Raw genomic sequence first — 22,069 nt, forward strand, 5'->3', positions numbered from 1 at the left:
AATTAGCACCTTTTTGACTTTGTTACAGTAGGGATTTTTTTTTTCCTTTTACAGCTTTTGTAATGGATGAGATTTGGCCAGTAAATATGCACCATCTGGTGCTGTCGAGTACTTCAAAAGCCAAAAATGCAGATTTTTCTTTATTTTTTTTCTTTAACTGTGCAATCAAAATGTGTTTTTAAAATACAAATAGCGCTTCTTTTGTTTGTGACTCCCAAGTGTGCTCCTGCAATGATGTGGTTGCACCTTTTATGAAACGCAACCATGTAGTGACAAACGGGACGGATGACAATATGAAATGATGCATTTGTTGATGTTTTCATGATTTAATGATGCAACGTAGCTCATTTACAATGTAATGCTTTCTCCTATTTATTGAGGGCGCTACATTCCAGACCCACCTGGAAAGGATTCCTTAGCGCTTTCGCTTTAACAAATGGATGCACGGTATGCTTGCTTCAAGCTGTATTTGCAATCCATATGAAGATTGATCAAATATATATCTATTTGGACGGGTGGGTTTGTTGTAAATGATTGTTTTGGACTGCAGTATTCGCTTGATTGAAATGCACGTCCTTTTTATGCATCCACAAAATGTGATTGGAGTCATTTGATGTTTTTCAAAGGGGGCGTGACTGAATGTGTCCATTTTGACAGCATTACTGTTCTGGTAAAAGCAGATTTTTTCATTTTTTTTGATAGAGCTTTTGTATTGTATCTCATTAGACGGTGCAGGTGTACCAGAAGTATTAGTGGCATGGGAGCCTCCCTTCAAATTCAAACGGGATTGCGTCAGAGTTGAGATAAAGCAGGCTTAGACAAAAAAAAAAAAAAAGTTGAGATCCAAAAATGTTGCTGGACTCACCAGCATCTGTGGGCTGTGCTGTAAGGAAGTCAAGCAAATGACTTCATCAATGCCAGATACGTTCTTATTAGAAGAGGCTAGAAATGTTCCAACGGGACAACAAACAACAAAATGAAATGGAGGGAGAATGACAAGAGCGACTGAGTCGGTTCTGCCAAGAAAGAATCTGCGCTATTGAAGATAATAAATGAGTCTTCAACACGCTTGTTTGGCTATTTCCAAATCAACCAGTTCAGTGCTGCGAGTATTGCCTACCGTTATGCAGTCTTGTCTTTCTCGTCACTAGCCAACAAAAGGAAAACTGATTATGGAATATTTACGTTGTACACATTTGCTTTAAAACTAAACTTTTCAAAGACCGGGGCACTATTGCTTATTTTCGGAACGTTTCAACATCAATATGCATGACTGCTTAACGCATTCACTCCCATTGACGGATATATACGTCAAAAAGTCCATTCATTTTCCCTATGCTGGCAGTGAATGAGTTTCAATCATAGAAAGTTCAAAAATGTGTTTTTTATTAAATTGAGGCAGATATTTACAGATATGTATGCCTCGTTCAAGAAAATTCATAGACGGTTGTGGTGTAGTTAAAAATAATACAACGAGAGCAGCGCCGGTCAGATGAGTTTTTTACGAGACGGGTGCCTTCTAATTTTCTACGCTGGAAAGCAAGAGTCACCAACATTTTGCCCGCAGGCCCCGAAGGACCACATGAGTAGCAATTTCCAATTAGAATCGGTTATACACAGAGGAAGTAAATATCCAAGTGGCATGGCTTTCAAAAATGTTGTTTTCTCCCCGCCTCCCATGAAGCCCTTGCGGCTCATTTGTCAAAAACGCTTTTCCTCCACGTGCTTTCTGCGCCGTATCGCGACACCCTCGAGGTAACGATGGGGAAAAATAAAAGCAGTCTTTGGTTGTGTTTTGCGACAATGTGCGTAAAAAGCCAAAAGGGACGATGGGAGGATATTTGAGATACAATTGGAATGTTTTGAAAATGTATATAACAACACTGATCTGATGTTCATTTGACCGTAATGTGCTTTATAAATGTACATACTAAACACACACACATGCACTAACAAGATCAAGACTCGATGGTGTAGCCCGCAATGTTTTTGTATAGCTGGTATGTGCCCAGTCTACTGCGTATTAAAGTGGTTCCATTTGACCAAACTGACTGTATATATTGATCAGTGTTGCTTTTGGTATTGTGATGTTGGCCTTTCCTCTTGTTTGTTTTATCTAACCAATGTGAAAGTGTTTTTCTCCTGTCATGTTTTTTTTTTTTTTTCAAATGATGTAACGGCTGCTTCGTCTTTTTAAGGCAATTAAAAATCATAATGACACAAAAATGTGTTGATTTTTCAACTGAATCTCTTCATACCAGAGTCACTTTCGCACTCACTTTATGACAATCAATATTTAAGGTAACGCCGGAGGAAGTTTGAATTTGGTGACGTAAACCACCCAAATTGCGCGAAATGGCTGACAGTCTTATTTAAAAGTTGATTTCAGGGCGAGAAGAAATTATTTTATATCGGGCTCTCAGGATGAATTGTGTCAAGCTGCACGGCATATTAATCGGCACAAATTTAGCCAGGGAATTTCCACTCCATCTTGATGGAGGTTCCTTTTCTGGTGCAAAAAAGAAGCAAGGGAACTCTGCCTTGCACTGAAGGGTTGGTATGCGGTGGGAGGACCGGATGGCAAAATAAATACAATGCCTGATGACCAAATTGGGTGACCTTTCCGACGGGCCATCTGAATTAAAATATGAAAAAGTCAGTGACGTGAAACCCTAAAATTGTAAACATACATGGCTTTAACTGAGAACTAGAAAAGAGAGAAATGGGGATACCACAAGGTAGAGAAGCGGTCCTTGGAAGGTTCTGCAGCTGCGAAAAAAAAGACACCTGTCCCAGATATGATCCAAAATGATGCCAGTGTTGTGGTTAAAAGTTGTTTTGGTTGTGACGCACTCCCTCATGCCTGCACAGAACACTTAACACGCATGCACATGTCCATGTCAGACTAACGTTTCATCTGTTTACACGCAAACAATAAAAGGTGTCATTGCAAGATGCAAGTTTCCCCCAAATAGTTCCCCTTCTTTGCATTCCTTGTTAGCCGTAATAATGCAGTCATTGTGTCCCCCCCGGGAGCAATGTACTTGCAGCTCTAGCGAGGAGCAAAAAAAAAAAAAAAAAAAAAATTCTAGCGAGTCGTTCCAAAACGCAAAACTTGTTTTGTATCCATTTGTATCAATCAGGTCACCTTGTCAACAACAGTTAGTACGTGTATGCGAAAAACAAATGTGTGAAGAGTCAAGCTGTTTACTGTCACAAACAATGCTGGCTGTTGCACGACGTTGGGACAATCTGTTTATTGGAAGCAGTCTAGTTTAAAAAAAAAAAAAGAAAAAAAAGTGCTAATCTTAGCTTAGTGTCGACACTTGTTTTTAAACAAACAATATGCAAAGTTATCCTTGCAGTAACAAGTCATTATTTTTGCATCCTACTGTTAACTTTAAAGTAAGGTATAAAAAAAGATTTGACAGATGGAAAGATGGGGAAAAACACTAAATATAATCTATAATGCAACAAAGGTAACAGGTTTTTTTCCTCAAACTATACAATCTTCAATTTATTTTCTTTATAAAAAAAAAAAATAGCGACAACAGCACATTCCAGGTTGTGGAGAAAGAATACAACTTGGCAGATAAATATGAAAAAATGGAGTTTGAATATCACACTGTAACAAAATGGGCTTCAACCTTTCTGGAAGCACAAACAATCTTTTTTTTTTTTTTCTAACCAATAGCTGACCTATAAAGACAGAAACTATTTTCAACATCAGCAGGGAATTAATACGACGCCTCCCCGATGTACGAGCAGCAATCAGTGGAATTGAAATGGAAATTTGATCAAATTCAGCCACCGATTGATTTGAATGACATTTTGAACTGAATTTACACTTTGGTCCTTCTTGGATGTTTTACTTGAAATTAAGTTAATATTCTATTTTTTTTTTTATTAAACGAATGAATCTGACAAATTCAAACCGAGTAGGTTTTGGATTAATCAAACTGATGAGAAAAAGGTATAAAAAAAATAATAAAATAAAAAATGTTTTAAGAGCGAATTGTAACACCGGTAGCGCAAAGATGCAAACTCCAACCATTGGAATGATGTCCAAACACAAGACGACGACAGCTTCAAACTCACATTCCAACGTCACTTTGAGGCCCTGTTGCCCTAAAACAAGTCACAGAAATTGCCGTGCAACTCTCGGCCAAGCGCCAAACTCGAGGACGGCCCATGAACGTGGCGCCGTCGCCCACCAACTGCGGCTTCCAAACGTTCTTTTCAGCTTGAATTCTGACAGGAGAGGAACACAAGACGTTCAAATATTCAAAGGCAAGAGCGCCACAGAAAGAAAAAGATGGCGCTTCGAATCTTACCTCTTTTTTCTCATTTGCTGCAGCTGCTGTTGGCGGTGACGGGGAAGCTGCTCGACTACGTACATAAGAGGAGAGACGTTAAGACCACCGCACGTCCACGTGTGCTTTGAAGCTGCATTTTCGCGGCACGACAAGTACACAATCCAAAGTATCAATTGTCCCCATTGAATTAGCGGTAACGCAACTTGTTCGAACCGCTCGGCAACTCATGAAAACGAGTCGCAAGAAGAAGAAAAATTGGCTTTTTTTTTGTCCCCCCCCCCCCCCCCCCCTCTGGGAAACGACGGCACAAAATAAATGTGTAAATTGCAAATTGCGGTTTCAAACATAGCAAGAAGGCAAATGTGACAAGGATCGTTACCTACCTGCTACCGTGTCTGGAGGCATTCTCGAAAAATTTGGCTTTTGAAGCGACACTGCGGGAAAGAAAAGGAAAGGAACATGCAGCGATTTAAATGAGAAGCTTTTTCTTGTGAGGACGCCGCCGAAATATTGTCTCTCGACTAATGAAGACCACCGAGCAGCACCTTCACTTACGTCAAAATGTTATGAAATCCAAGTAAAACGCACAAATTCTCAGCCATTCAGGTTTTTTTTTTTTTTTTTGTATATTTTGTGTATGCTTCATAATTAGTGGCGATTTATAGGTCACAGGGGAGCGGGACATTTGAATAAAATGCCAAACTAGTCCACTTTTTTTTGCCGTGGGATTTGAAAGTACTGAGCCGTTAAATATTGAGCGGACAAACTCATTTGATGTGTGAGACTCAAAAAGGACAAATGGGTCAATTAGCGGTGACGTGGGCGAAATGGGCAAACGTCTCCCGACGTTTCTCCTTCACTCATCGCGGCCGACGGCACCGCTGCTCTTTTTGAGTGATGCCCATGCAACTGTGTACATGTGAGGCAACATCACCAAGAGTTCCTCATTTCATGCACGGGGAGTCCAGGACGCTTTTTTTTTTGTTTTTTAACATGCCGTGAATGTCTCGTCGCCTCTTGCGTCCTGTCAAAGTTGCAAATGAGCCATGAAACATTTTATGAGCTCACGTGGCTGCACGCTATAGAAAATGGCTGGATGTTTGTAACCATCACTCCATTTTGAATAACAGCTATTTTTCTCCCACTAAATCAATTATCAGCATCATGACACTCTCATTATTGTTGGCGATTCCCTCCGCTAATTATGACTTTTGGACAATAGTGCGCATTGTTCTCCAATGACCGTAAACGATCAAGCCCATCGGTCAAAGCAGATGGCCGCCACACACGTAGCGAGGAGTTCTCTGACTCTCTTGCTCATGAAAAGAGCCTTGACTTGACTTATTTTGCGAGGCTTCATAAAACTCGAAATGTGCAGTCCGAGACGAATGTAATGCATCCCACCGGACATCAATTTCACCGCGCACCTTTTTCCAGTCTGCGCTGGAGTCATGACTTTTATTTTATGTCTTCTTTAGTTCTGTTTCCCCCCCAAAAAAATAATAGTCTTATAAAAAAATATATATATATATATTTGTAATTCGGCATGTTTAATTTTGCCTTTAGTTGTTGCAGACAAATGGAACAGTGAATTTCCACTGTGTTGAAAATGATTGGATTTTAAATTTGTGTTGATACCTTCAATTGCACAATCCTAAAATGATCATATAATTCCACCAAAAAAATATTCCAATAGAAGAATGCACGATTGCAGATTTCAACCCCAAAAAAAAAAAGAAATCGGATTGCAGAGCCTCTTTTGCTTGTATAAGAAACAAATAACAGTGGCATTTTCAAAAACAACTTTTTGCTTTCCCTCTCGGGATTTGCTTAATTTCTTCGATATCAAACACTCTTTGAAAGCGTTTTTCACATGCATCAATTTCCTCTTGGAAAAAAGAAATGACCCTTTTGTCAAAACACAATCCTAAATAAATTCCCATCATAAAATGAGTCGTCAAACGGAACGGCTTGGCTGCTCCTTATGTCTCTTGCTCGCTCTCTCACGCGCTTGAGTTATACATGAGAGGCAAGGCAACCTCGGTAAAATAGTTGCGGCTTGGAAACACATACCTCGGGTCAAAACGTTTACAACCCGACGATAAATAATCGATACAAATGGGCACCGTGTCTTTACTCTTGTGATTGCCTTCCATTGGCCTCATTTCTAGTCATACGGAAAACAATATGAAAAGAATTCTGCTCATGTTGTTGTGTTCGTGGCGGGATTTAAGTGTGTTGTGCCTTAAAAAAAATAAAATAAATAGAGGGGGTGGAAAAGTCCCTGAATGCAGCATTGGCAACACGGACTGTCCGCAGTTCGTGTCGTTAATGCGAGCGGTGCATACCATTTAAAAAAATAAAAAAATTAAAATTCTCGAGGAGAAAGCAAAAAGTTGAGTGGCGTCTTACTAGGATGCGGCGGATCCATCGTTGCTGGCGGCACTTTGTTGCTTTAAAAAAGGTTGCCTGGAGGGGGGCTCGGGAGGCCGAACCGGGGGTCTGCAAATGGGAGGCATTCGACCGGTTCTGCTCAGACCATCACCATCGCCTGAAACGCACATCACACAATTGTCAGCATCTCAAAACTGGCGTGGCGTCCAGCGTGTTGGCGGAAGATCCCCGCGTTGGCGAGCGTACCTTTAGGAAGAGCTTTTCTACCCGGGAATGACGTGACCCGACCCACGGGGACCGCGGGCTCTCCATTCGGCAGCAAAGACGTTTCCATTTTGCTGGTATCAAAGTCCGCCTTACTGGTGGCTGCTCTGTAGAGCGGCGCTTGCTTGCGAGGAGGTTCTCGAGGAACAAGCGGAGCGCAGTTGGAAGATTTGGTCCTCTGCAGCGGAACGGGGCTCGCCGAGACTTCGCCTTCCACCGCAGAGTCGCTGCACTGGCCATCTGTTACGCAGCGGTGACATGACAGTAACAATGGTCATAAACTCTTTACGGGATGTGCAGCTTCAAATGACTACTAGGGGGTTGCAAAATTACAGGACGTTGAAAGAATTCCATGGGAATTTATGGGAAGAAAGGGGAATAAAGCAGGAATGTACAAAATGGAAGCTTGGCTCTTAATAAGGAACTTAAATGTGATTTTAGTGTAATCTTGACGAGAACAACCAGACTGACAGGGTGGAACAAAAATGCAGAGGTTAGTCTTGTGATGCTCGAGGGGAAAAGTCATTTTTCATTTGCATGCGGAGTGGCACTTTGGGGGAAGGAGAGGGGCTTTTTTTCGGAATGGGATCCTTGCACGGGAAGGCTGTTATTTTGCCGATTTTTGAAAGGGTGTGGAATAACATTGATGTCTTTGTTCGGAATGATTCCGTCAAATATTTATGAATGCCGTGACATGCTTTTTAATCGCGCTTAAGACAAAAACAAAAGGGTTCTATTCAAAATGATCCCGTTTCATTTTGCAACAGAAACTTTCCGCCATGTCACCAGAAGTTTGCGACTTTTTCCCAATGCGATTGATTGTAGCACTTTCAAGACAAGCCACGGCGGGAGCGAGCTGCGTGCCAAATCAGCATGCCTCAATTTGCAGGTGCGCCAGAGTGAAAGAGTTGTTGCGGTCCCGCCCACTTAACAAGAGGTTTAAACGGATGGAAAAATGACACGATTTGGACTAAATCACTGTGAAACACCCAGACTTGACAAAAAAAAAGGGTAAAATAAGACAGTGAGATGGGGAAGTAATAACTGTATTTAATCGACAGCCTAAATACACATTTTGTGCCCCGTAAGAGTGCGTCAACAAAATGACACCCACAAGCGTGTTTGCTGCCGCTCTTCTCCAAATGTGTCCAAACATGACAAATTAATGACGTGACGGGATAATGATGCGGATGAAGATGAAAATGCTGATGATGATCGCAAGGTGATAATTACTCTGAGTGTGCTGCGGCGGGAGGAAGAGCTCGTGACTCAGAGGTGCGTGCAGGCGAGGCGGCCGCTTGGAGATGGTGATGGGCTGCCGCTTTCTCGGGGTGATGCGCGGGGGAGGCACGGGAGGGGCGTTGCTGTCCTCCGGCATGTGACTGAAGATCTGCCATCGCGGCAAAACGGACAGTTAGTAACTGATCTCCGCTTCACGTTGGCGTGCCGGTGAAGCTGATGCCATCAGAAAAGCAAATTCTTTGAGAGGATTGTGACAAAATGAAGGGAAATAAAGTGACACACGCTCACTTACAATGTGAACGCTCCATACAAACGCTGCATTGTATCATTTTTTTTTTTTTTTAATATTCACAAGGAACACACAGTTTGCTACAAAAATAGGACATTGGCGGCAACCACGAAGAAAGTATTTGGAAAGGCAAGACTCGCTCCTGTTCAGTTGAATGGACCGGCGAGGCGAGTACATTTCCACCACAAGCCTTCGCTATTTCATCCGCTGCTATAAATGAAATTATAAGTGTGGTTAAAGTGTCGTTGTAAAACACAATACTTATATGTGTACCACATGTACTGTCATTTGCCGGCTCGACGGCCGCACGCTTATGACGCGGAAATGGCGTGTGTGCGTCGGCGTTTCGGCGTGTGAGTGTCTTGCTCTCTCGCCTCCACCGTCGGATTATTTATTTATTTATTTATTTTCAATGAACACTAAACTTGGAATGAGGGATGGAGTTCTCATTTTTTTTTATATTCATATCTTGAATGTTCATAATTAGGTAATAACACAATAATAATTATGAAATAATAATATCTGGCCCAGCTCAACTACAAATAAAGTTTTGTAATATTCCCCATCATGGTTCACAGTTGAGAAACGTGTACCTTATTGTATTTCTCGATGAGAATCTCCACAACGATATTTTGGAATTTGATGTCCAACATGGCGGCCACCGTCTCCTCCTTTGCTCTCATGAACGTGGGTCCGTAGATGACGGCCATGTTTGAAGGTGTCATGAGGTTTTCTTTGCTGTGACTGCACACACTGGTGACAGAGAGAGCGAGAGAGCGATCGCACTTTTTAGAGTGCAAAAATTAACAGCAATATTAGCATGCAGGAGGACAAAGTGTGCCGGCACTTACACAACCAAGTGTTTGAGAAGCATCTCCAGCATCTCCCGATTTCTCTCAGGTAATTTGTAGGTAAGCGAGTGAATCTCGCTCAGTCGGAAGTCCAGGCTGTCTGATTCTAATAGAGCAAAAAGGACATGGACGATCAAGTCCGCGTTTCGTACGAATCGGTGGACTTGCCGAAGCAAACGGAACAAGTTCTAAAATGTTGAATGGTGCATCCAATAGAGCTGCTACTGAAACGAATTGTGTAAAACTGTGGGGTGTCTATAAAAAGGCAAAAGAAATAACATTACAACCAATAAAACAAGGTTGAGTTCATCTGAGGAAGAGTCTTTTGAAAAGGAACTAAAACCATCCTTTTGTCTTGAAAATCTCCCAGCGGGACATCTGGCTAGAATGAAAGACTTCTGCTATTAAAATCACTTTTACGATGTTGACGAGCGTTACTCAGATTTCCTCCCCCCCCCCCCCCCCCCCCCCGACCCCTTTAAACTAATCAGCTGTCCTGCAGATGAACTTCCAGACAATACATTCCAACCCAAGTGTGGATAACACACTGGATAGCAACCAACAGATTCTCTTCCATTTTCATTGACAAAACGTATAGTGGATGCTGTATTCTGTACGGCATTTAACCCACGCTCACCCCCCCCCCAACTATTTGGGTGCACAAGTCGCTGGATATTCAGCCAATCAAAACCGACGGCATCTGCATGAAAGCAGCATGCTCGATCCAGTAAAAATGCTCCGATAGCATGACACCAATGCCACTTGACCAGCCTCCTTGCCAGACTGCAAACTCCGCAGCACTCGCTGAGAATGCCACGTGCAGTTTGTCAGGCAGCAAAGAAATGGCTTCTTAAAATTCTCAGTTCAAGATTACAGTCAAATGAACACAAATTCTGCTGAACATAAAGAGCACAAATAACTACCCCCCCCAGGTGTAGGTTTGACCAGCTAGGGTGGGCAAACATCCAGCGACACTTTCAACTTCACTGGCTTGCGGACGATACAACGAAACACAATCATGCAGAAACACCCACAAGTGAGAAACCCCCGCCGTCACAGGAAAGCCAAAAGGTAAGCAGAGCTGCATTGTTGAATGCACAGCCTCCACATGTGGAACATGCATTTATTTTCTTTACAGACGCTTTATTTTTCTCCACACTCTGCTTCTCTGATCCAGGCATCATCCCCAAACAGTCAACAAGAAGCCAGACTGGCCAGGCGAGATCAACAGCCGCTCATGTGACAAGAAGTACCGTGGGAAAAGTGTGGGTGTGGCATAGCTCTTGAGCCGGGAGGTATTTTGGCAAAAGCTTGTATGCAGACATATTCCTAAAACCCCGCCGGGGAAATGTTTTAAATTTTAAATTTCATTTAATTTTAAATTTCGACTTATGGTGGAAATGGAAACTGGGCCGCTCTGAAGTGTGACCACCAGGTGGAAGCACACAATCGTCCAAAATGTCTCGATAAGATGACCAAGCCGAATTCATGATTGCTAAATGAAGGCATATATATATATTTCCGATCATCAGCCAAATTCCCCGGGTTTTTTTCAAATCCGGCTCTTTAAGTTGATGTGCCTTACTTGCAGCTAGCACGAGGTCTCGGTGCAGATCGTAGGTCATCAGAGGTTCAGACAGACTTCTGCGAATGAATAAAAGCACTCGTAAAAAGACTAGAGCACCATGCGTTGACATTTAACCGCACGGCAAAGAGCAACACTCGCTGGTTTACGACCACGGTCGGAAAGAGAAGAGAAGCGCATGCATCGAGATTAGTGCTGATTAGGAGAAAATACAAAAAGATTTTTTTTTTTTAATTCAAAGTATACCTTTTCAAACACGTATTCACTGGCGTACCTTAAATAGAACTTCATAGCACTGGTGATAGTTTTAATGTCCCAGTCGCCACAATGCAGGTCCACATCGGCTGAGTTTGCAGGAGCTGCAAAGGAGCACAAAGCGGCACATGAGGTGTGAGCCAAATTAATGATGTGCTACAATAGAGACATGAGAGGTATAACACGAGCGGGTGTCAAGGACGGAGATTTTGTCAAAGGAAGAAAAGCGCAAGTGTGAGCAACTGTGATTATCGCGTGTCAATTTGGGCTGATAAATTCATCCGCCGTCGTCCCAAATTTGGTCCTCATGCGTCAAATGTAGTTTACGAGGCTTCACTGGAAAACTGGACGGGCGCACGTTTATAAAGTCACCCTCGTCGTTGGTGTGGAGGCGTTAACACGACATTTTCATTTCACGTGAAAATCGCAATTTTCATTTGGTTCGTTATTTGAATCCCTCAAAGGGAAATTCCGCGAACATGCTTTTTGTGTATTTTATGTCAGGAGAACCGGATTACACACAGGCCAAGCCACACATTGATACAGTATAGCCACGGGAAAAAAAAAAAAGAAAGCTGCAACATTAGCTATGCTTGCACAATCCAAATTGAAAGAAACTCGGTAAAAGTGGTCCTTGCTTTTTCGAGCTCTGTTCCGACTGCGGCAACGTAAGACAAACTCGCACGCAAGTATTGTACTCGATCATCCTTCTGCATTCCAAAAACTTTGCTGATAAATCAAGAATGTCAAACTCATTTGTCGGCGGCCTCGTTGGATTTATTTATGGTCCCCCCCCCAAAAAATGTGGTGGATCATTTTCCCATCAGATAATTACAGAAATTAAACAAAATAATGCAGAACTTGAAAATGTGTATCGTTTTTTCATTTATTTGAAAAAAAAGGACTGACACCTTTTGACACATTTTTTTGTATTTTAAATTTGAATCAAAGTTCAATATCAAGTATTTCTTATTTTTGGGGTTGTTTTTTTCCCCCTGAGAGAATACCAACCATTTAGGCACTAAACAGTTTATTGTTTGCCAGATGCTTGGCAAAAAAAAAAAAAAAAGTACACAAAATAGCGCGGCCACACATGCATGGCATCTGCTTGTCTGTTACTTGGCTGTGTGCAATTTGTCAAGGCAAAGCCTGTGCGCCTTGAATCGGTGGCGAACACTGCGCTCGTGACGGAAGCGTTTTGTGTTGTGCCGTCGGACATGCGAGGTGCATTCAGCGCAAGTGTGAACGGGCGCCACGTCAGGTTCACAAAAGCAACTCTTCTTACCAAAGAAGGCATTTAGAAGTTTCTGCACTTGGATGTTGCTGCCAACTGTTCGGTACACACCCTCTTGTGTGACTCCTGCAAAATGGGGGTGGGGGGGGTGAGATGATGGGGGGGCTGTGAAGAGCGTGCGTTTGGTCTGGCAAAAAGAGAAATGGAAACGTACCGCATGCTTTTCCACAAAGTGCTCAGCTAGACGGACAGATGGTCTTCTTCATTTCGGAATGTGGCATTTAACTACTAGTCTGGTCTCCAACAATGGAACATGCTAAATTCCTATAAACTGATTAATCTCAAAACATATGTGACTTATTGATCTGCCTTCAAATGCAGATAAATTATTTACTTAAGTGAACAGAATAACAGCAGCCCGGCGGACTTAGTGGTTAGCACATCTGCCTTGCAGTTCTGACTGATGTTCAGGGCTTTGCGTCTCAGCTCAGCTCGGAAAGAAATGAACTGATTGATGCGAGGCAATGCGTCCCTCAGAGTCACGCTTGCTCATAGCGAACACTGGCTGCACATGGATGCCCCCTGGCGGTGATCAGCAGTACGAGCGCAGAGGTGAGCGTTCATGGCCTCGCATCCAGCCGTCATTGCTGACTGAAATATATCAGCATGCACGTGCACGACAAAAAAAGAAAAAAAAAGAAGACTCTCACTAATACTAAAGCTGGATTTATATGGCGTGTCATCATGGCAACGTCTGATTTATTTTGATGACGGGAGCAACAATTAATTGAGACTCGCTTAAATCATGTGGAGCAAAATGCAAACAAAGAGATGAATACCTTTTTCTTCCACATAGTTGATGCACTTCCGCACAAACTTGAAGCCGATTTCGTTGAGTTCCACTGTTTGGAGAAGAAAGGACAAATCGAATGAGCAGGGAAGTCAACGTTGAACATTCTTTAGTGTTGCCCGCTTACTTTCTGCTTGCTTGTGAATTGGGGAGTGATATATCTGAAATGGGGGGAAAAAAAGAGACAAGAGCAATTTGTCAACACGTTGTCACAACCTGAGGGAAAATTTGGTCACTTGGTCAATCTCTGAGCATCTAAGCAACCAACTCTCCAACTTATTTGAAATGTTTTATTTGTGACACTGTACTGCTGCAATTTTCCTTGACCTACTATGGCCACAATGAAAAGTAAACTTGAAAAAAAAAAATTATCAAATGCTATACAGTGGTTTGGTCACATCATTATATAAAGACCGTTAAATCAACACACAATTCTTTTTTTTTTTTTTTAAATCAATTTCTTCTGGTAATTCCATCATTTAACTGTGATTGAAATGTTCAGCAGACTTATTGGAAGCGCACAAGCGTCCAAACTCACAATGGTCTGAATATTTGGGGAAGTTGCACAGGAAAAGGGCACCCAGCAAACTTCTCTTTTTTTTTTTGCTTCTGCCCATCTCGTGACAGTAACTGTTTACTTGTCAACAGCGCAGGGGGTCGCAGCACACAACACTTCATTGTGGAGTTTCATTTTTTTTTTTTGGGGGGGGGGGGCACAACAAATACACAAATGAAACACTCGATTTGTTTCCACTTAAGAGATGTAAAAAGTCCCATTGTGTGACATGATTTAAGATTTTTAACAGGAACCAGGTGCCATTCTGAAACGTCGTTAAATTTGAAAGTGTCCCACACGCTTCTTTCGGTTTCATCGTGTCAAATTTGCCAACCTTACCAAACTCGTTTGGTCTGTCCTGTCATGGTTTAAGAAGCCATGATTACCCCGAACGAATAAAAAAAAAAAAAAAACGAACACGAAAGACATTCTTTCTGCAGCACTTCATCTTTTTTTTTTTTTTTTTAAGCGCATTGTTCACTGAAGCCACACATCATTTGGTCTAATTTGGTTAAGAAATAATTGATGCGATGACAACTTTAATAAGCTGTTTGCATTTAGAGAGGGTTTCATATGTGACACAACTTCTGACTCAATTTATTCACTTGTCAAATTAATTGCAACCATAGAAATGAATGGAAATGCCTTTAATCCGTCCCAGAAAAAAAAAAATCCACTTTTTTGTTATGTGTGGTTAATGTAGAAATATAGCACTGGTTTGATCATTTTGAAAAGTGTAGAATTTGTGTGTTGGATGCATGGCGATAAAAGGGGTGTGGCCTACTGAAGTCTGGGTGTGAGTTGTCGACTACAGTGGCTCCTTGCAAGTGTTTTCATTTTCTATTTCTGTTTGATTGATTGCCTAGTTCAATAAAAAAAAAAAAAAAGTTGAGGTATCGTTGTATATAAAAAAAGAAGCTTCCACACAGACTGGAAGAAGACAGTCGGCGGGAGACTCACTTGTCCGCCCGCTTCACCTCCGATTTTATTTACTCAGGAGTCCAGTTCTACCGAATATTTATTAGAGGAATAACCCAAGATGAGAGAAAAGTCAACTCACAGGCTCTTTTCCGTCCATGGCCTCCATCCACGACTTCCGGTCTCCCTCCGAAAGAGCCTGGAAGGTGACCGGCGTGTTTCTATGGAAACAGTCCCAAATGCCATTAAAGCAGACAAAGGTTGCAATTAAATGATTCAGTTCGGAAAAAAAAAAAAAACACTCCGTTTAGCATTTAAGCTCTTGTTAAGAATTGGAAAGCTGGGCCTGGATCATGTCAATGTTTGAAATATGACGTGAAAGCAACTTTGGAAAAAGAGCACCATGTGATGATGCAAATGAAAACTGCTGCAGATTATGAATGATAAGATGCAGGAAGCGGAGGGCGAGTTTCTCGGCAAATGCAGCACTGCCACCTTCAGTCTTTAAAGAAAGTTGAGCTCTCCTGACGTTGTAAACGTGGCTCGGATTAGTTGCTCAACATTACAGGACACTTTCAAAGCCCTTCATGCGTCATTCAGCAGTGATTTAAACATTGAAAAACACCCCGACGACAAGCGAGCATCCGAGCCGGTTCCAAGTCATTACGGCAAAATGCATTTCGTCATGATGGGCCTGATGAGAGAAATATGAGCCTGAGCTTTTTTTTCTGCCATCTGTTCCGAACGCTTCAGGAATGTTTGGGCTACGGTCCATCGCAGCCTCAACCCCCCGTCCTTGGAAAAGCACCTGTTCACCTCACCCGTCGTCTGTTTACCCCGCGAGGCTCGTCTCGTGCGGGCGCCTCGCCTCACGTTTGCTTCACTAACCTCTCGTTAACTTCCACGTCAAAACAAAAGCGCTTGTCTATGGAATCTGTCTTCCGGCGCACACATGATTTCAGGGTCAGCTGCGTGGGTCCCTGGAGGGAATCACAACCGGAATTGGAATATGTTCACACATGAGGGTTGTTTCCGTTTTTTTAATTCAAATGTGCGGGAAGGACGCGTTCTTGACACACCTGCTTGGTGGTGGGTTTCTGTTCACACGGAACCATGACCAGCAGTCTTCCCTCTGTGTGATACTTGCAGTAGTATTTGACCCAGGTCACACCCAGGGCCCCTGTTGCCATGGAAACAAAACAGAGCACACCTTCAACAAGCTTGTACAAGTATCGCGCTCCTTTGCAAAGGCTCGCTCGGCTTACACTTCTCCTGACAGTACAGAAAGCCCGCCATGGGCAGCCAACTGGGCCTTTTGCAGATCTGCGACGACTGTTTCATGCGCTTCATGAGGTCCTCCATCTCCTCACGAGTGCTCTCGTAGTGGTTCCTCGTCTGCGGGCGCAACCACACAAAGCTTGGTGACAGGTCGGAGTTACAGTTAAAGTTTTCATTTCGGATTTGGTGCTTTTATTAGATGCGTTTTCTAGTGACCCATAAACCCCCCGGTATCACTGTTATCGTTCAATGAAAAAATAAAATAAACAAATGGGAATTGATTTTGAAATGTAGGAAGGTGGAAATGCCATGTTTTTTTCATTTTATTTTATTTCATTTTTTTATTTTGTATTTTTAGTTATTTTTATTATTATTAAATTTTTTATTTGTTCGGGTGGGGGATTATATATATATATATATATATGTTTTTTAAAAAAAAAAAAGGAAATATATGGTCAGATATGATGTTTGTTATACTGAGGTATGTGTTCAAGAAAGAAAAAGTTACAACAAAAAGAAAATGGATAAAATAAACCATCCCAACCACCGGGCCACTTTAGACTGAACCACAGCCGGCGCAAAAAAAATAAATAAATAAATATTGCGCTAATAATATTAAAGAGGAGAAAACATATTTGATGCCAGGCGAAGGAAGTCCACATACATTCTGCAGGCTGAGCTGCAGCTCTTGCTTGTAGGGCATGAAGTCCTGCGTCATCTCCACCGTCAGGTTGTTGAGGGTCAAAACGCTGTGGAGAAACGCCAGGACCTGCGCAACAACCAGGGAATGAAAATATATATTTTTAAAATTAAATAAAAAATACAAAAGCAAGTTGAAGATATTCCGTTCTAGTTCAAGTACGCCAAATTCATGAAATGATGCCTTGCTTTGTGCTCTGGTGAAACAGAAAAGGGCGACCCCAAAACTTTCTGAACAAAGTAACTTCATTAAGAGGTGCGTTGATATTTTATTTCCAAAGTGTGTTTGTGTATGTGACGACTTACAGGCTCCACAACGTCAAACTTCTTCCTATCTTGGACCTGATGGATCTGGTACACATACTCCACAGAGGACTCGTAGAAGTTGACTCGCTCTTTGCACAAGATCTCGTCAGCCTACGCGGCGGGGGAAAAGAACCGTTGAAGCCACATAAAAGCGCTCGGGGCTCCCACAAATGTCGCTCACCTCTTGAAGTTGGCTCTCCTTCTTCTTAGCAGAAAGATTCAGGTGCTTGTCCAGCTGCGAGTAGTATTTTTCACCCTCCTTCTCAAATTTTTTCCTCTTTTCCTGCAGAACACAGCATTATCACGTATCAGATTAAAAAAAAGGATGGTCGTGGAAACTGCTTTGAAGTATTCGTCGCAACAATCCTCAGACATTTGTAAGACAAAGTTTTTTTTTGTTTTTTTTTTGCTTCGTGTCAATCTTAATGTTCACTCATTTCGCACGTGCAAGAGTTTGTGGCACCGTCCTGCCTCGGTGTAGATTGCTCTCGTGTAGAAAATGTGTCCAAAGCTGTTTGTCTCCAACTACAAATATACTGTAGCTCATAAATTCCAATACTACACGCGACGGCGTTCCTTTTATCCAAAAATGAATCGCCATTGAAGCCCCGTGCCGGCAAAACTAGTCGGCTGCAAGGACTATTTCTGTCGACAAATGTGATTAATCATAACAATATCGTGCTGAGAGCATCTAATGCACGTAAATGCCCTTAAACTGTCACACAGGCTTCGTTACATCGGATAAAAGTCTACAGAGGGAATCAGTGGAGGAAAAAAAAATAAATCATCAATAGGAATAAACGGTTATTTGACAAGGATATAAATCAAAGCAAATTGCCCAGCATGTAAAAGCCTCCAATAAAATCGTGTTGAATTGGAAGAGAATGGATTAATATCTGCTTTAAAGAGGACACTGAAAAAACGCTTTACACTTTGCACGATAAAGGTGAAATATACTCGAGTATTTTTCTTCATGTTGCCACACACATCCTCATAATAAATAACGGGGAAGTCGCTCATGGCATCCTGTTTGGCACGAGGAAGCATCGGACGCATGCTGTGTAAGCATTTGACTTCAATCCCAAACGTGACACGGCAGAAGACAACACAGCACTCACTTTGGTTAAACCGATTTGCTCCTTTCGGAATTTCTCCAGAGGCTTGATGAGCAGATCGGACGCATTCTGAACCTGGACGGTGGAAAAAAAAAAAAAAAAACGGGATTTGTATTACTTGTGGATTGGAAAATGAAACACGCAAGTTTTGCCAATACGATTTCCAAAATATTGTGTCGTGAACATTTTTTTTGGTTTTTGTTTTCAGCGCGTGACGTCAGATTCAAAACGACTGTCGTTTAGTTGAGCAAGTCGAACGGGATCGGCGTCGACTTGTAACTCATCGTAAAAATACCACAGCGTGGCAAATGCAAAAGAAAACATTCAGTTGCCAATGAGCTTTTCACACCTGGCGAAAAAGGAAACAACGCGGAATGGAAATAATTCAAATAAATGCACGTTAATGTGATGGTCCTAATCTAATCTAGAATGAAGCTCCAATAGGATGCGGCGTGCGCGTGGAGGAAGTTGATAACCCACCAACATCATCCTGTCATGCTCCGCTTCCTGCAAGAGTCCCGCAAACTCCTGGAACGACTGAGCTGAGGATGAAAGGTCAAAGGACACTTAAAATAAGACGCATTAAAAACACAACCAAAAGTACGTAAGGCTCTATGATCGTGCTTCGTTTCATTCGCTCGGACACTGAAAATCAAAAATAGCAAATAACGTCTACATCATACAAAGTATGTTCCATACTGACTTTTTTTTTTAGACACCATTTCAGTACTCACTGACCCCATAAAACCTTTCCTTCTGACGCAAATGATGATTCGCCAATTTGTTCCACTGCTGCAGTATAGCGCCACCTACTGCCGAGGAGGACTTTTCGGTGTCAGATATTCTTTGCCTTAAGTCAGCGCTTCTCAATTATTTTCTGTTACCCCCCCCCAGCCCCTCACCACCACCCACTCACCGCCGCAACTATAAATAATATCATTTTCGTTGCAAAACAAACCTATACCGTCGAGGTAATACTCGATTCGCACAATGGGCAAAGAGAGCGCCACTGCCAACTACTGGACAGGATGTGCAATTACACATTATTGTGGTACGGCAGGGAAAAAAGCATGTTCCCCAGGTTCACACGCGCCCTGCCCCCTCAGTGGGCCCGCCCCACTATTTGAGAAGCACTGTCTTAAGTATTGATGGCTGGTATCGATGCACGCTTACAACTTCGATGGGGCAGTGATATTGATTTACGTACCAATGTTAATCTCATCATCGGTCAGGGAGTCACCAATGAAGTCGAACTGGAACACACTGAGAGTCTGCGAGAGCTTCTGCACAGCCAGAGAATAACCTATAAAAACATAAACAATGTTTTTGAAAAACCGCCATCCATTCACTCAATTTGTTTTTTAATCGTGTGTGACCTCATTAGGATCACGGATGAGCTGGAATCCATCCCAAATGAGAAGAGAGATGTAGCCGTTTGACAATTAACTGTACCTTAAAACACGTGAATTTTTTTTTCCCTACGCCAAGCATGAATAAAAACAATACAAAACATATTGCAATTCAACTTTGAGGCCAGCTTCATTTGAAAAACTTGTTGGAGGAGTTAAGTGACAGATGGCGTTTGACTACATTGCAATCAAATCTTTTGTGCAAGACAAAGCTTTGGATCGCTGTCAGGGGTGTGGAAACTCAGCCAAAGCATTTCATCAAGCTCGCCAAAAAAAAAAAAAAAAAAAAAAAAAAAAAAAAAAAAAACTCAGAGGGACTGATCTAAAAGCCCAAAAGTACACAAACTCTCATTATACGTGTTAAGAAAACATTTGCTCGATATTGCATCAGATTATGTTTTTTTTTTGTTTTTTTTATTTTAATGTAAAAAAAGGTTCTGACTGGGCTCTACGTTGCCTTTTTTTTTTTTTCTGCTCTGGTAGGAAAATCAGGAGCTACTTACTATGTGGTCAGTATTTCCCCCCACACCGTCTGGCTTTCATTATCTAAACAAATCCAGGTCTGGTAAATCAATACTGCAAGACATTTTGGCCTTGGGATCCAACAGCATATTGGAAATCATCCCTTGGATCTCTTGCGTTCTCAACCGTTTATGTGTGTTCTGTGGTTAATTTTTCTTTTTTATTATGATTATTATTATTCTTTAGTGACGAATATACATAGTGTGCAGAGATGCACGTGCAGTTCCAGCTCGAGGACAGTTGTCAGCCCCAAAATAAACATTCACATTGGTGCATTCAACAAAAAGACATTTAGTTTAGGCCCACAAGTGTGCCAACAGCAACAACAATGCCACTATTTGTTTGCCAGGGCTGCGAAATGGCTTCTTGGCAAGTTAAACAACACCAATGTGTGTGCCCTCAGGGGGGTGCCATGTTGACCCAAATGTAGCCATGAACTGGAAGCTTGTGGATGTGTGGATGTGGTCCACACAGTAAACTGCGCTTGAGCTGGAAAGCAACGTGTGAATATTAGATAATCAAAGAAAAGGCGGGGGGTGGGGGGGGGTTGACCACTTTCGCAAGGCACCACGAAAGTTTGACGAGGGATTCATGAGTCTTGACTCGACAATTCGTGTGTTTTAATACCGGAAATCTTTATCTTTACAGTTTAGATGATGATGTAATCGGTGGGCAGCTCGCTGGCCCTGTGAGGCTGTATTTCAAATCTTATTGGTTAGACAAAAAAAAAAAAATTAAAAATTTCATTGCTGATATAACGATATCAGACAACACTGATAATTGTGAAGGTCCTGGCCAGATTTACACAGAGATATTGCAAAATGATTGTAAATAAATAAATATAAATATATATATAAAAGGTTTTGCATGACCACTGAGTAAGATTGTACGACTCTACTTTTTTTGCGGACTTCCTTGAACCAAGTCATAACTTGAAATGCTTGAAATTATGTGGGGACTAGACTTGACTTGCTTGTTTGTTTTGCAACAGTAACTCGGGGGGGGGTTGAAGGTGAAGACTTCTGTGTGCAATTCAGAAATTCCCCCCCACCTCTTGCCAGTAGGTGTTTTGTTGATGTCATTGGGGAGCACTAGCACCTCCCAAAAGTGTCGCTTGCTCCTTAGCAACGCATCTTGCAACTGCGTGAAAATTGCAAAATAGAGGATAATGTGCTTACCTTTGATTGCGTTAATCACATTGTTGCCATCTTTTATCAACTCTTTAAGGAATTTGCTAGTTCTGTCCAGCTCCAGTTCGTAGCACTTGAGCGTCTCCCTGAAGTCCGGACTGTCCGAGTAGCAGTCGCTAAACTCCAGAGGAGGATGCCCCATCTTGTTTGGAGTCTCTCAGAACAAAATAAAAACACAAGAAGATGGGGACAGTGAGTTCGGTTTTTCCACGCAGCTCTCTGCTCGCCTACTGTTGCACGCCGCTCATTGCCGCGTAGCTTGAGCAACCATGTTGCCCGTGGGAGCCTGCAATGGCCGCTGGTCACTTACGAAGCCGAGAGGGGGGAAACAGACAGACGGTGTGAATTCCCCACCTCGCTTTTCCGTGACTGTCAGCCTCTTTCCGGAGGTTTATTTCCGTGCGAGAATCTTCGGCCGCTTTGCCACTTTTCCTGTGTTGTGATGTCGCTATCAGAAGAGCGGCTGGTTTCATTTTGGACACGTCCCATTCCAAAATGTGTTACATTTTCAGGAGTTATATTTGGAATTATGCTATCATCATTTATGGCCAACCTCTTTTGCAGTTCGTGTAATATGTGACGTCAAGTCTAATGGAAAATTATTTTTTTAATGTGATGGTTGTTTGTAATTTAATTTTAACTTTTCGTACAAGTCTAGGTTTACGCGAAATGGAACGCTACCAAACAGCCCCATGACCAACCAAAAAATATTTTTTTCTACTACACACAGGATGTTCTTAAAGGGGCCGCTGCAAAACGAATGGCGCGCTAATAGTTTTTTTGTAATAAAAAAAAA

At 42.1% G+C, this 22,069-nt stretch overlaps 1 protein-coding gene across 3 annotated transcripts; it reads right to left on the reverse strand.

The window, feature by feature from the left end:
• Window positions 1–382: 382 nt before the first annotated feature.
• ophn1 (oligophrenin 1) lies at window positions 383–21,890 on the reverse strand. Of its 3 annotated transcripts, none has more exons than XR_015839563.1 (25): window positions 21,262–21,427; window positions 19,360–19,455; window positions 18,633–18,694; window positions 18,156–18,227; window positions 17,219–17,320; window positions 17,038–17,148; window positions 16,697–16,801; window positions 16,020–16,149; window positions 15,834–15,934; window positions 15,643–15,734; window positions 14,897–14,975; window positions 13,408–13,441; window positions 13,270–13,332; window positions 12,482–12,556; window positions 11,216–11,300; window positions 10,942–11,000; window positions 9,357–9,462; window positions 9,099–9,258; window positions 8,208–8,364; window positions 6,957–7,214; window positions 6,729–6,867; window positions 4,700–4,750; window positions 4,335–4,389; window positions 4,099–4,251; window positions 383–2,875 (listed from the first exon to the last, which is right to left on the reverse strand). XR_015839563.1 is itself a non-coding variant. In XM_088279020.1 (25 exons), exons 2-25 carry the CDS (start codon window positions 21,413–21,415, stop codon window positions 4,240–4,242), a joined length of 2,358 nt encoding a protein of 785 aa, XP_088135146.1. In that variant the 5' UTR covers window positions 21,416–21,427; window positions 21,628–21,756; the 3' UTR covers window positions 3,207–4,239. The 3 variants fall into 3 exon arrangements, 2 of the variants coding, with proteins under 2 accessions (XP_088135146.1, XP_088135145.1); XM_088279020.1 differs by lacking the exon at window positions 383–2,875 and adding an exon at window positions 21,628–21,756 and having other exon boundaries at window positions 3,207–4,251; XM_088279019.1 differs by lacking the exon at window positions 383–2,875 and having other exon boundaries at window positions 3,207–4,251; window positions 21,262–21,890.
• Between the last annotated feature and the right edge of the window lie 179 nt (window positions 21,891–22,069).

Source organism: Idiotropiscis lumnitzeri, chromosome 17 (assembly GCF_059441095.1).
Source record: "Idiotropiscis lumnitzeri isolate Australia: NSW breed Sydney's pygmy pipehorse chromosome 17, RoL_Ilum_1.0, whole genome shotgun sequence".
In the NCBI taxonomy this organism is placed as follows: Eukaryota; Metazoa; Chordata; class Actinopteri; order Syngnathiformes; family Syngnathidae; genus Idiotropiscis; species Idiotropiscis lumnitzeri.

Bases quoted from the DNA above. Each gene is read 5' to 3' on its own strand.
- ophn1 (XM_088279019.1), bottom strand. From the start codon at position 21,415: ATGGGGCATCCTCCTCTGGAGTTTAGCGACTGCTACTCGGACAGTCCG. The intron at 15,935-16,019 runs GTAAGCCGAGCG...CCATGGCAACAG, and splicing joins TCTGTACTGTCAGGAGAAGT to GGGCCCTGGGTGTGACCTGG. The intron at 13,333-13,407 runs GTAAGCGGGCAA...TTCTCCAAACAG, and splicing joins AATTCACAAGCAAGCAGAAA to TGGAACTCAACGAAATCGGC.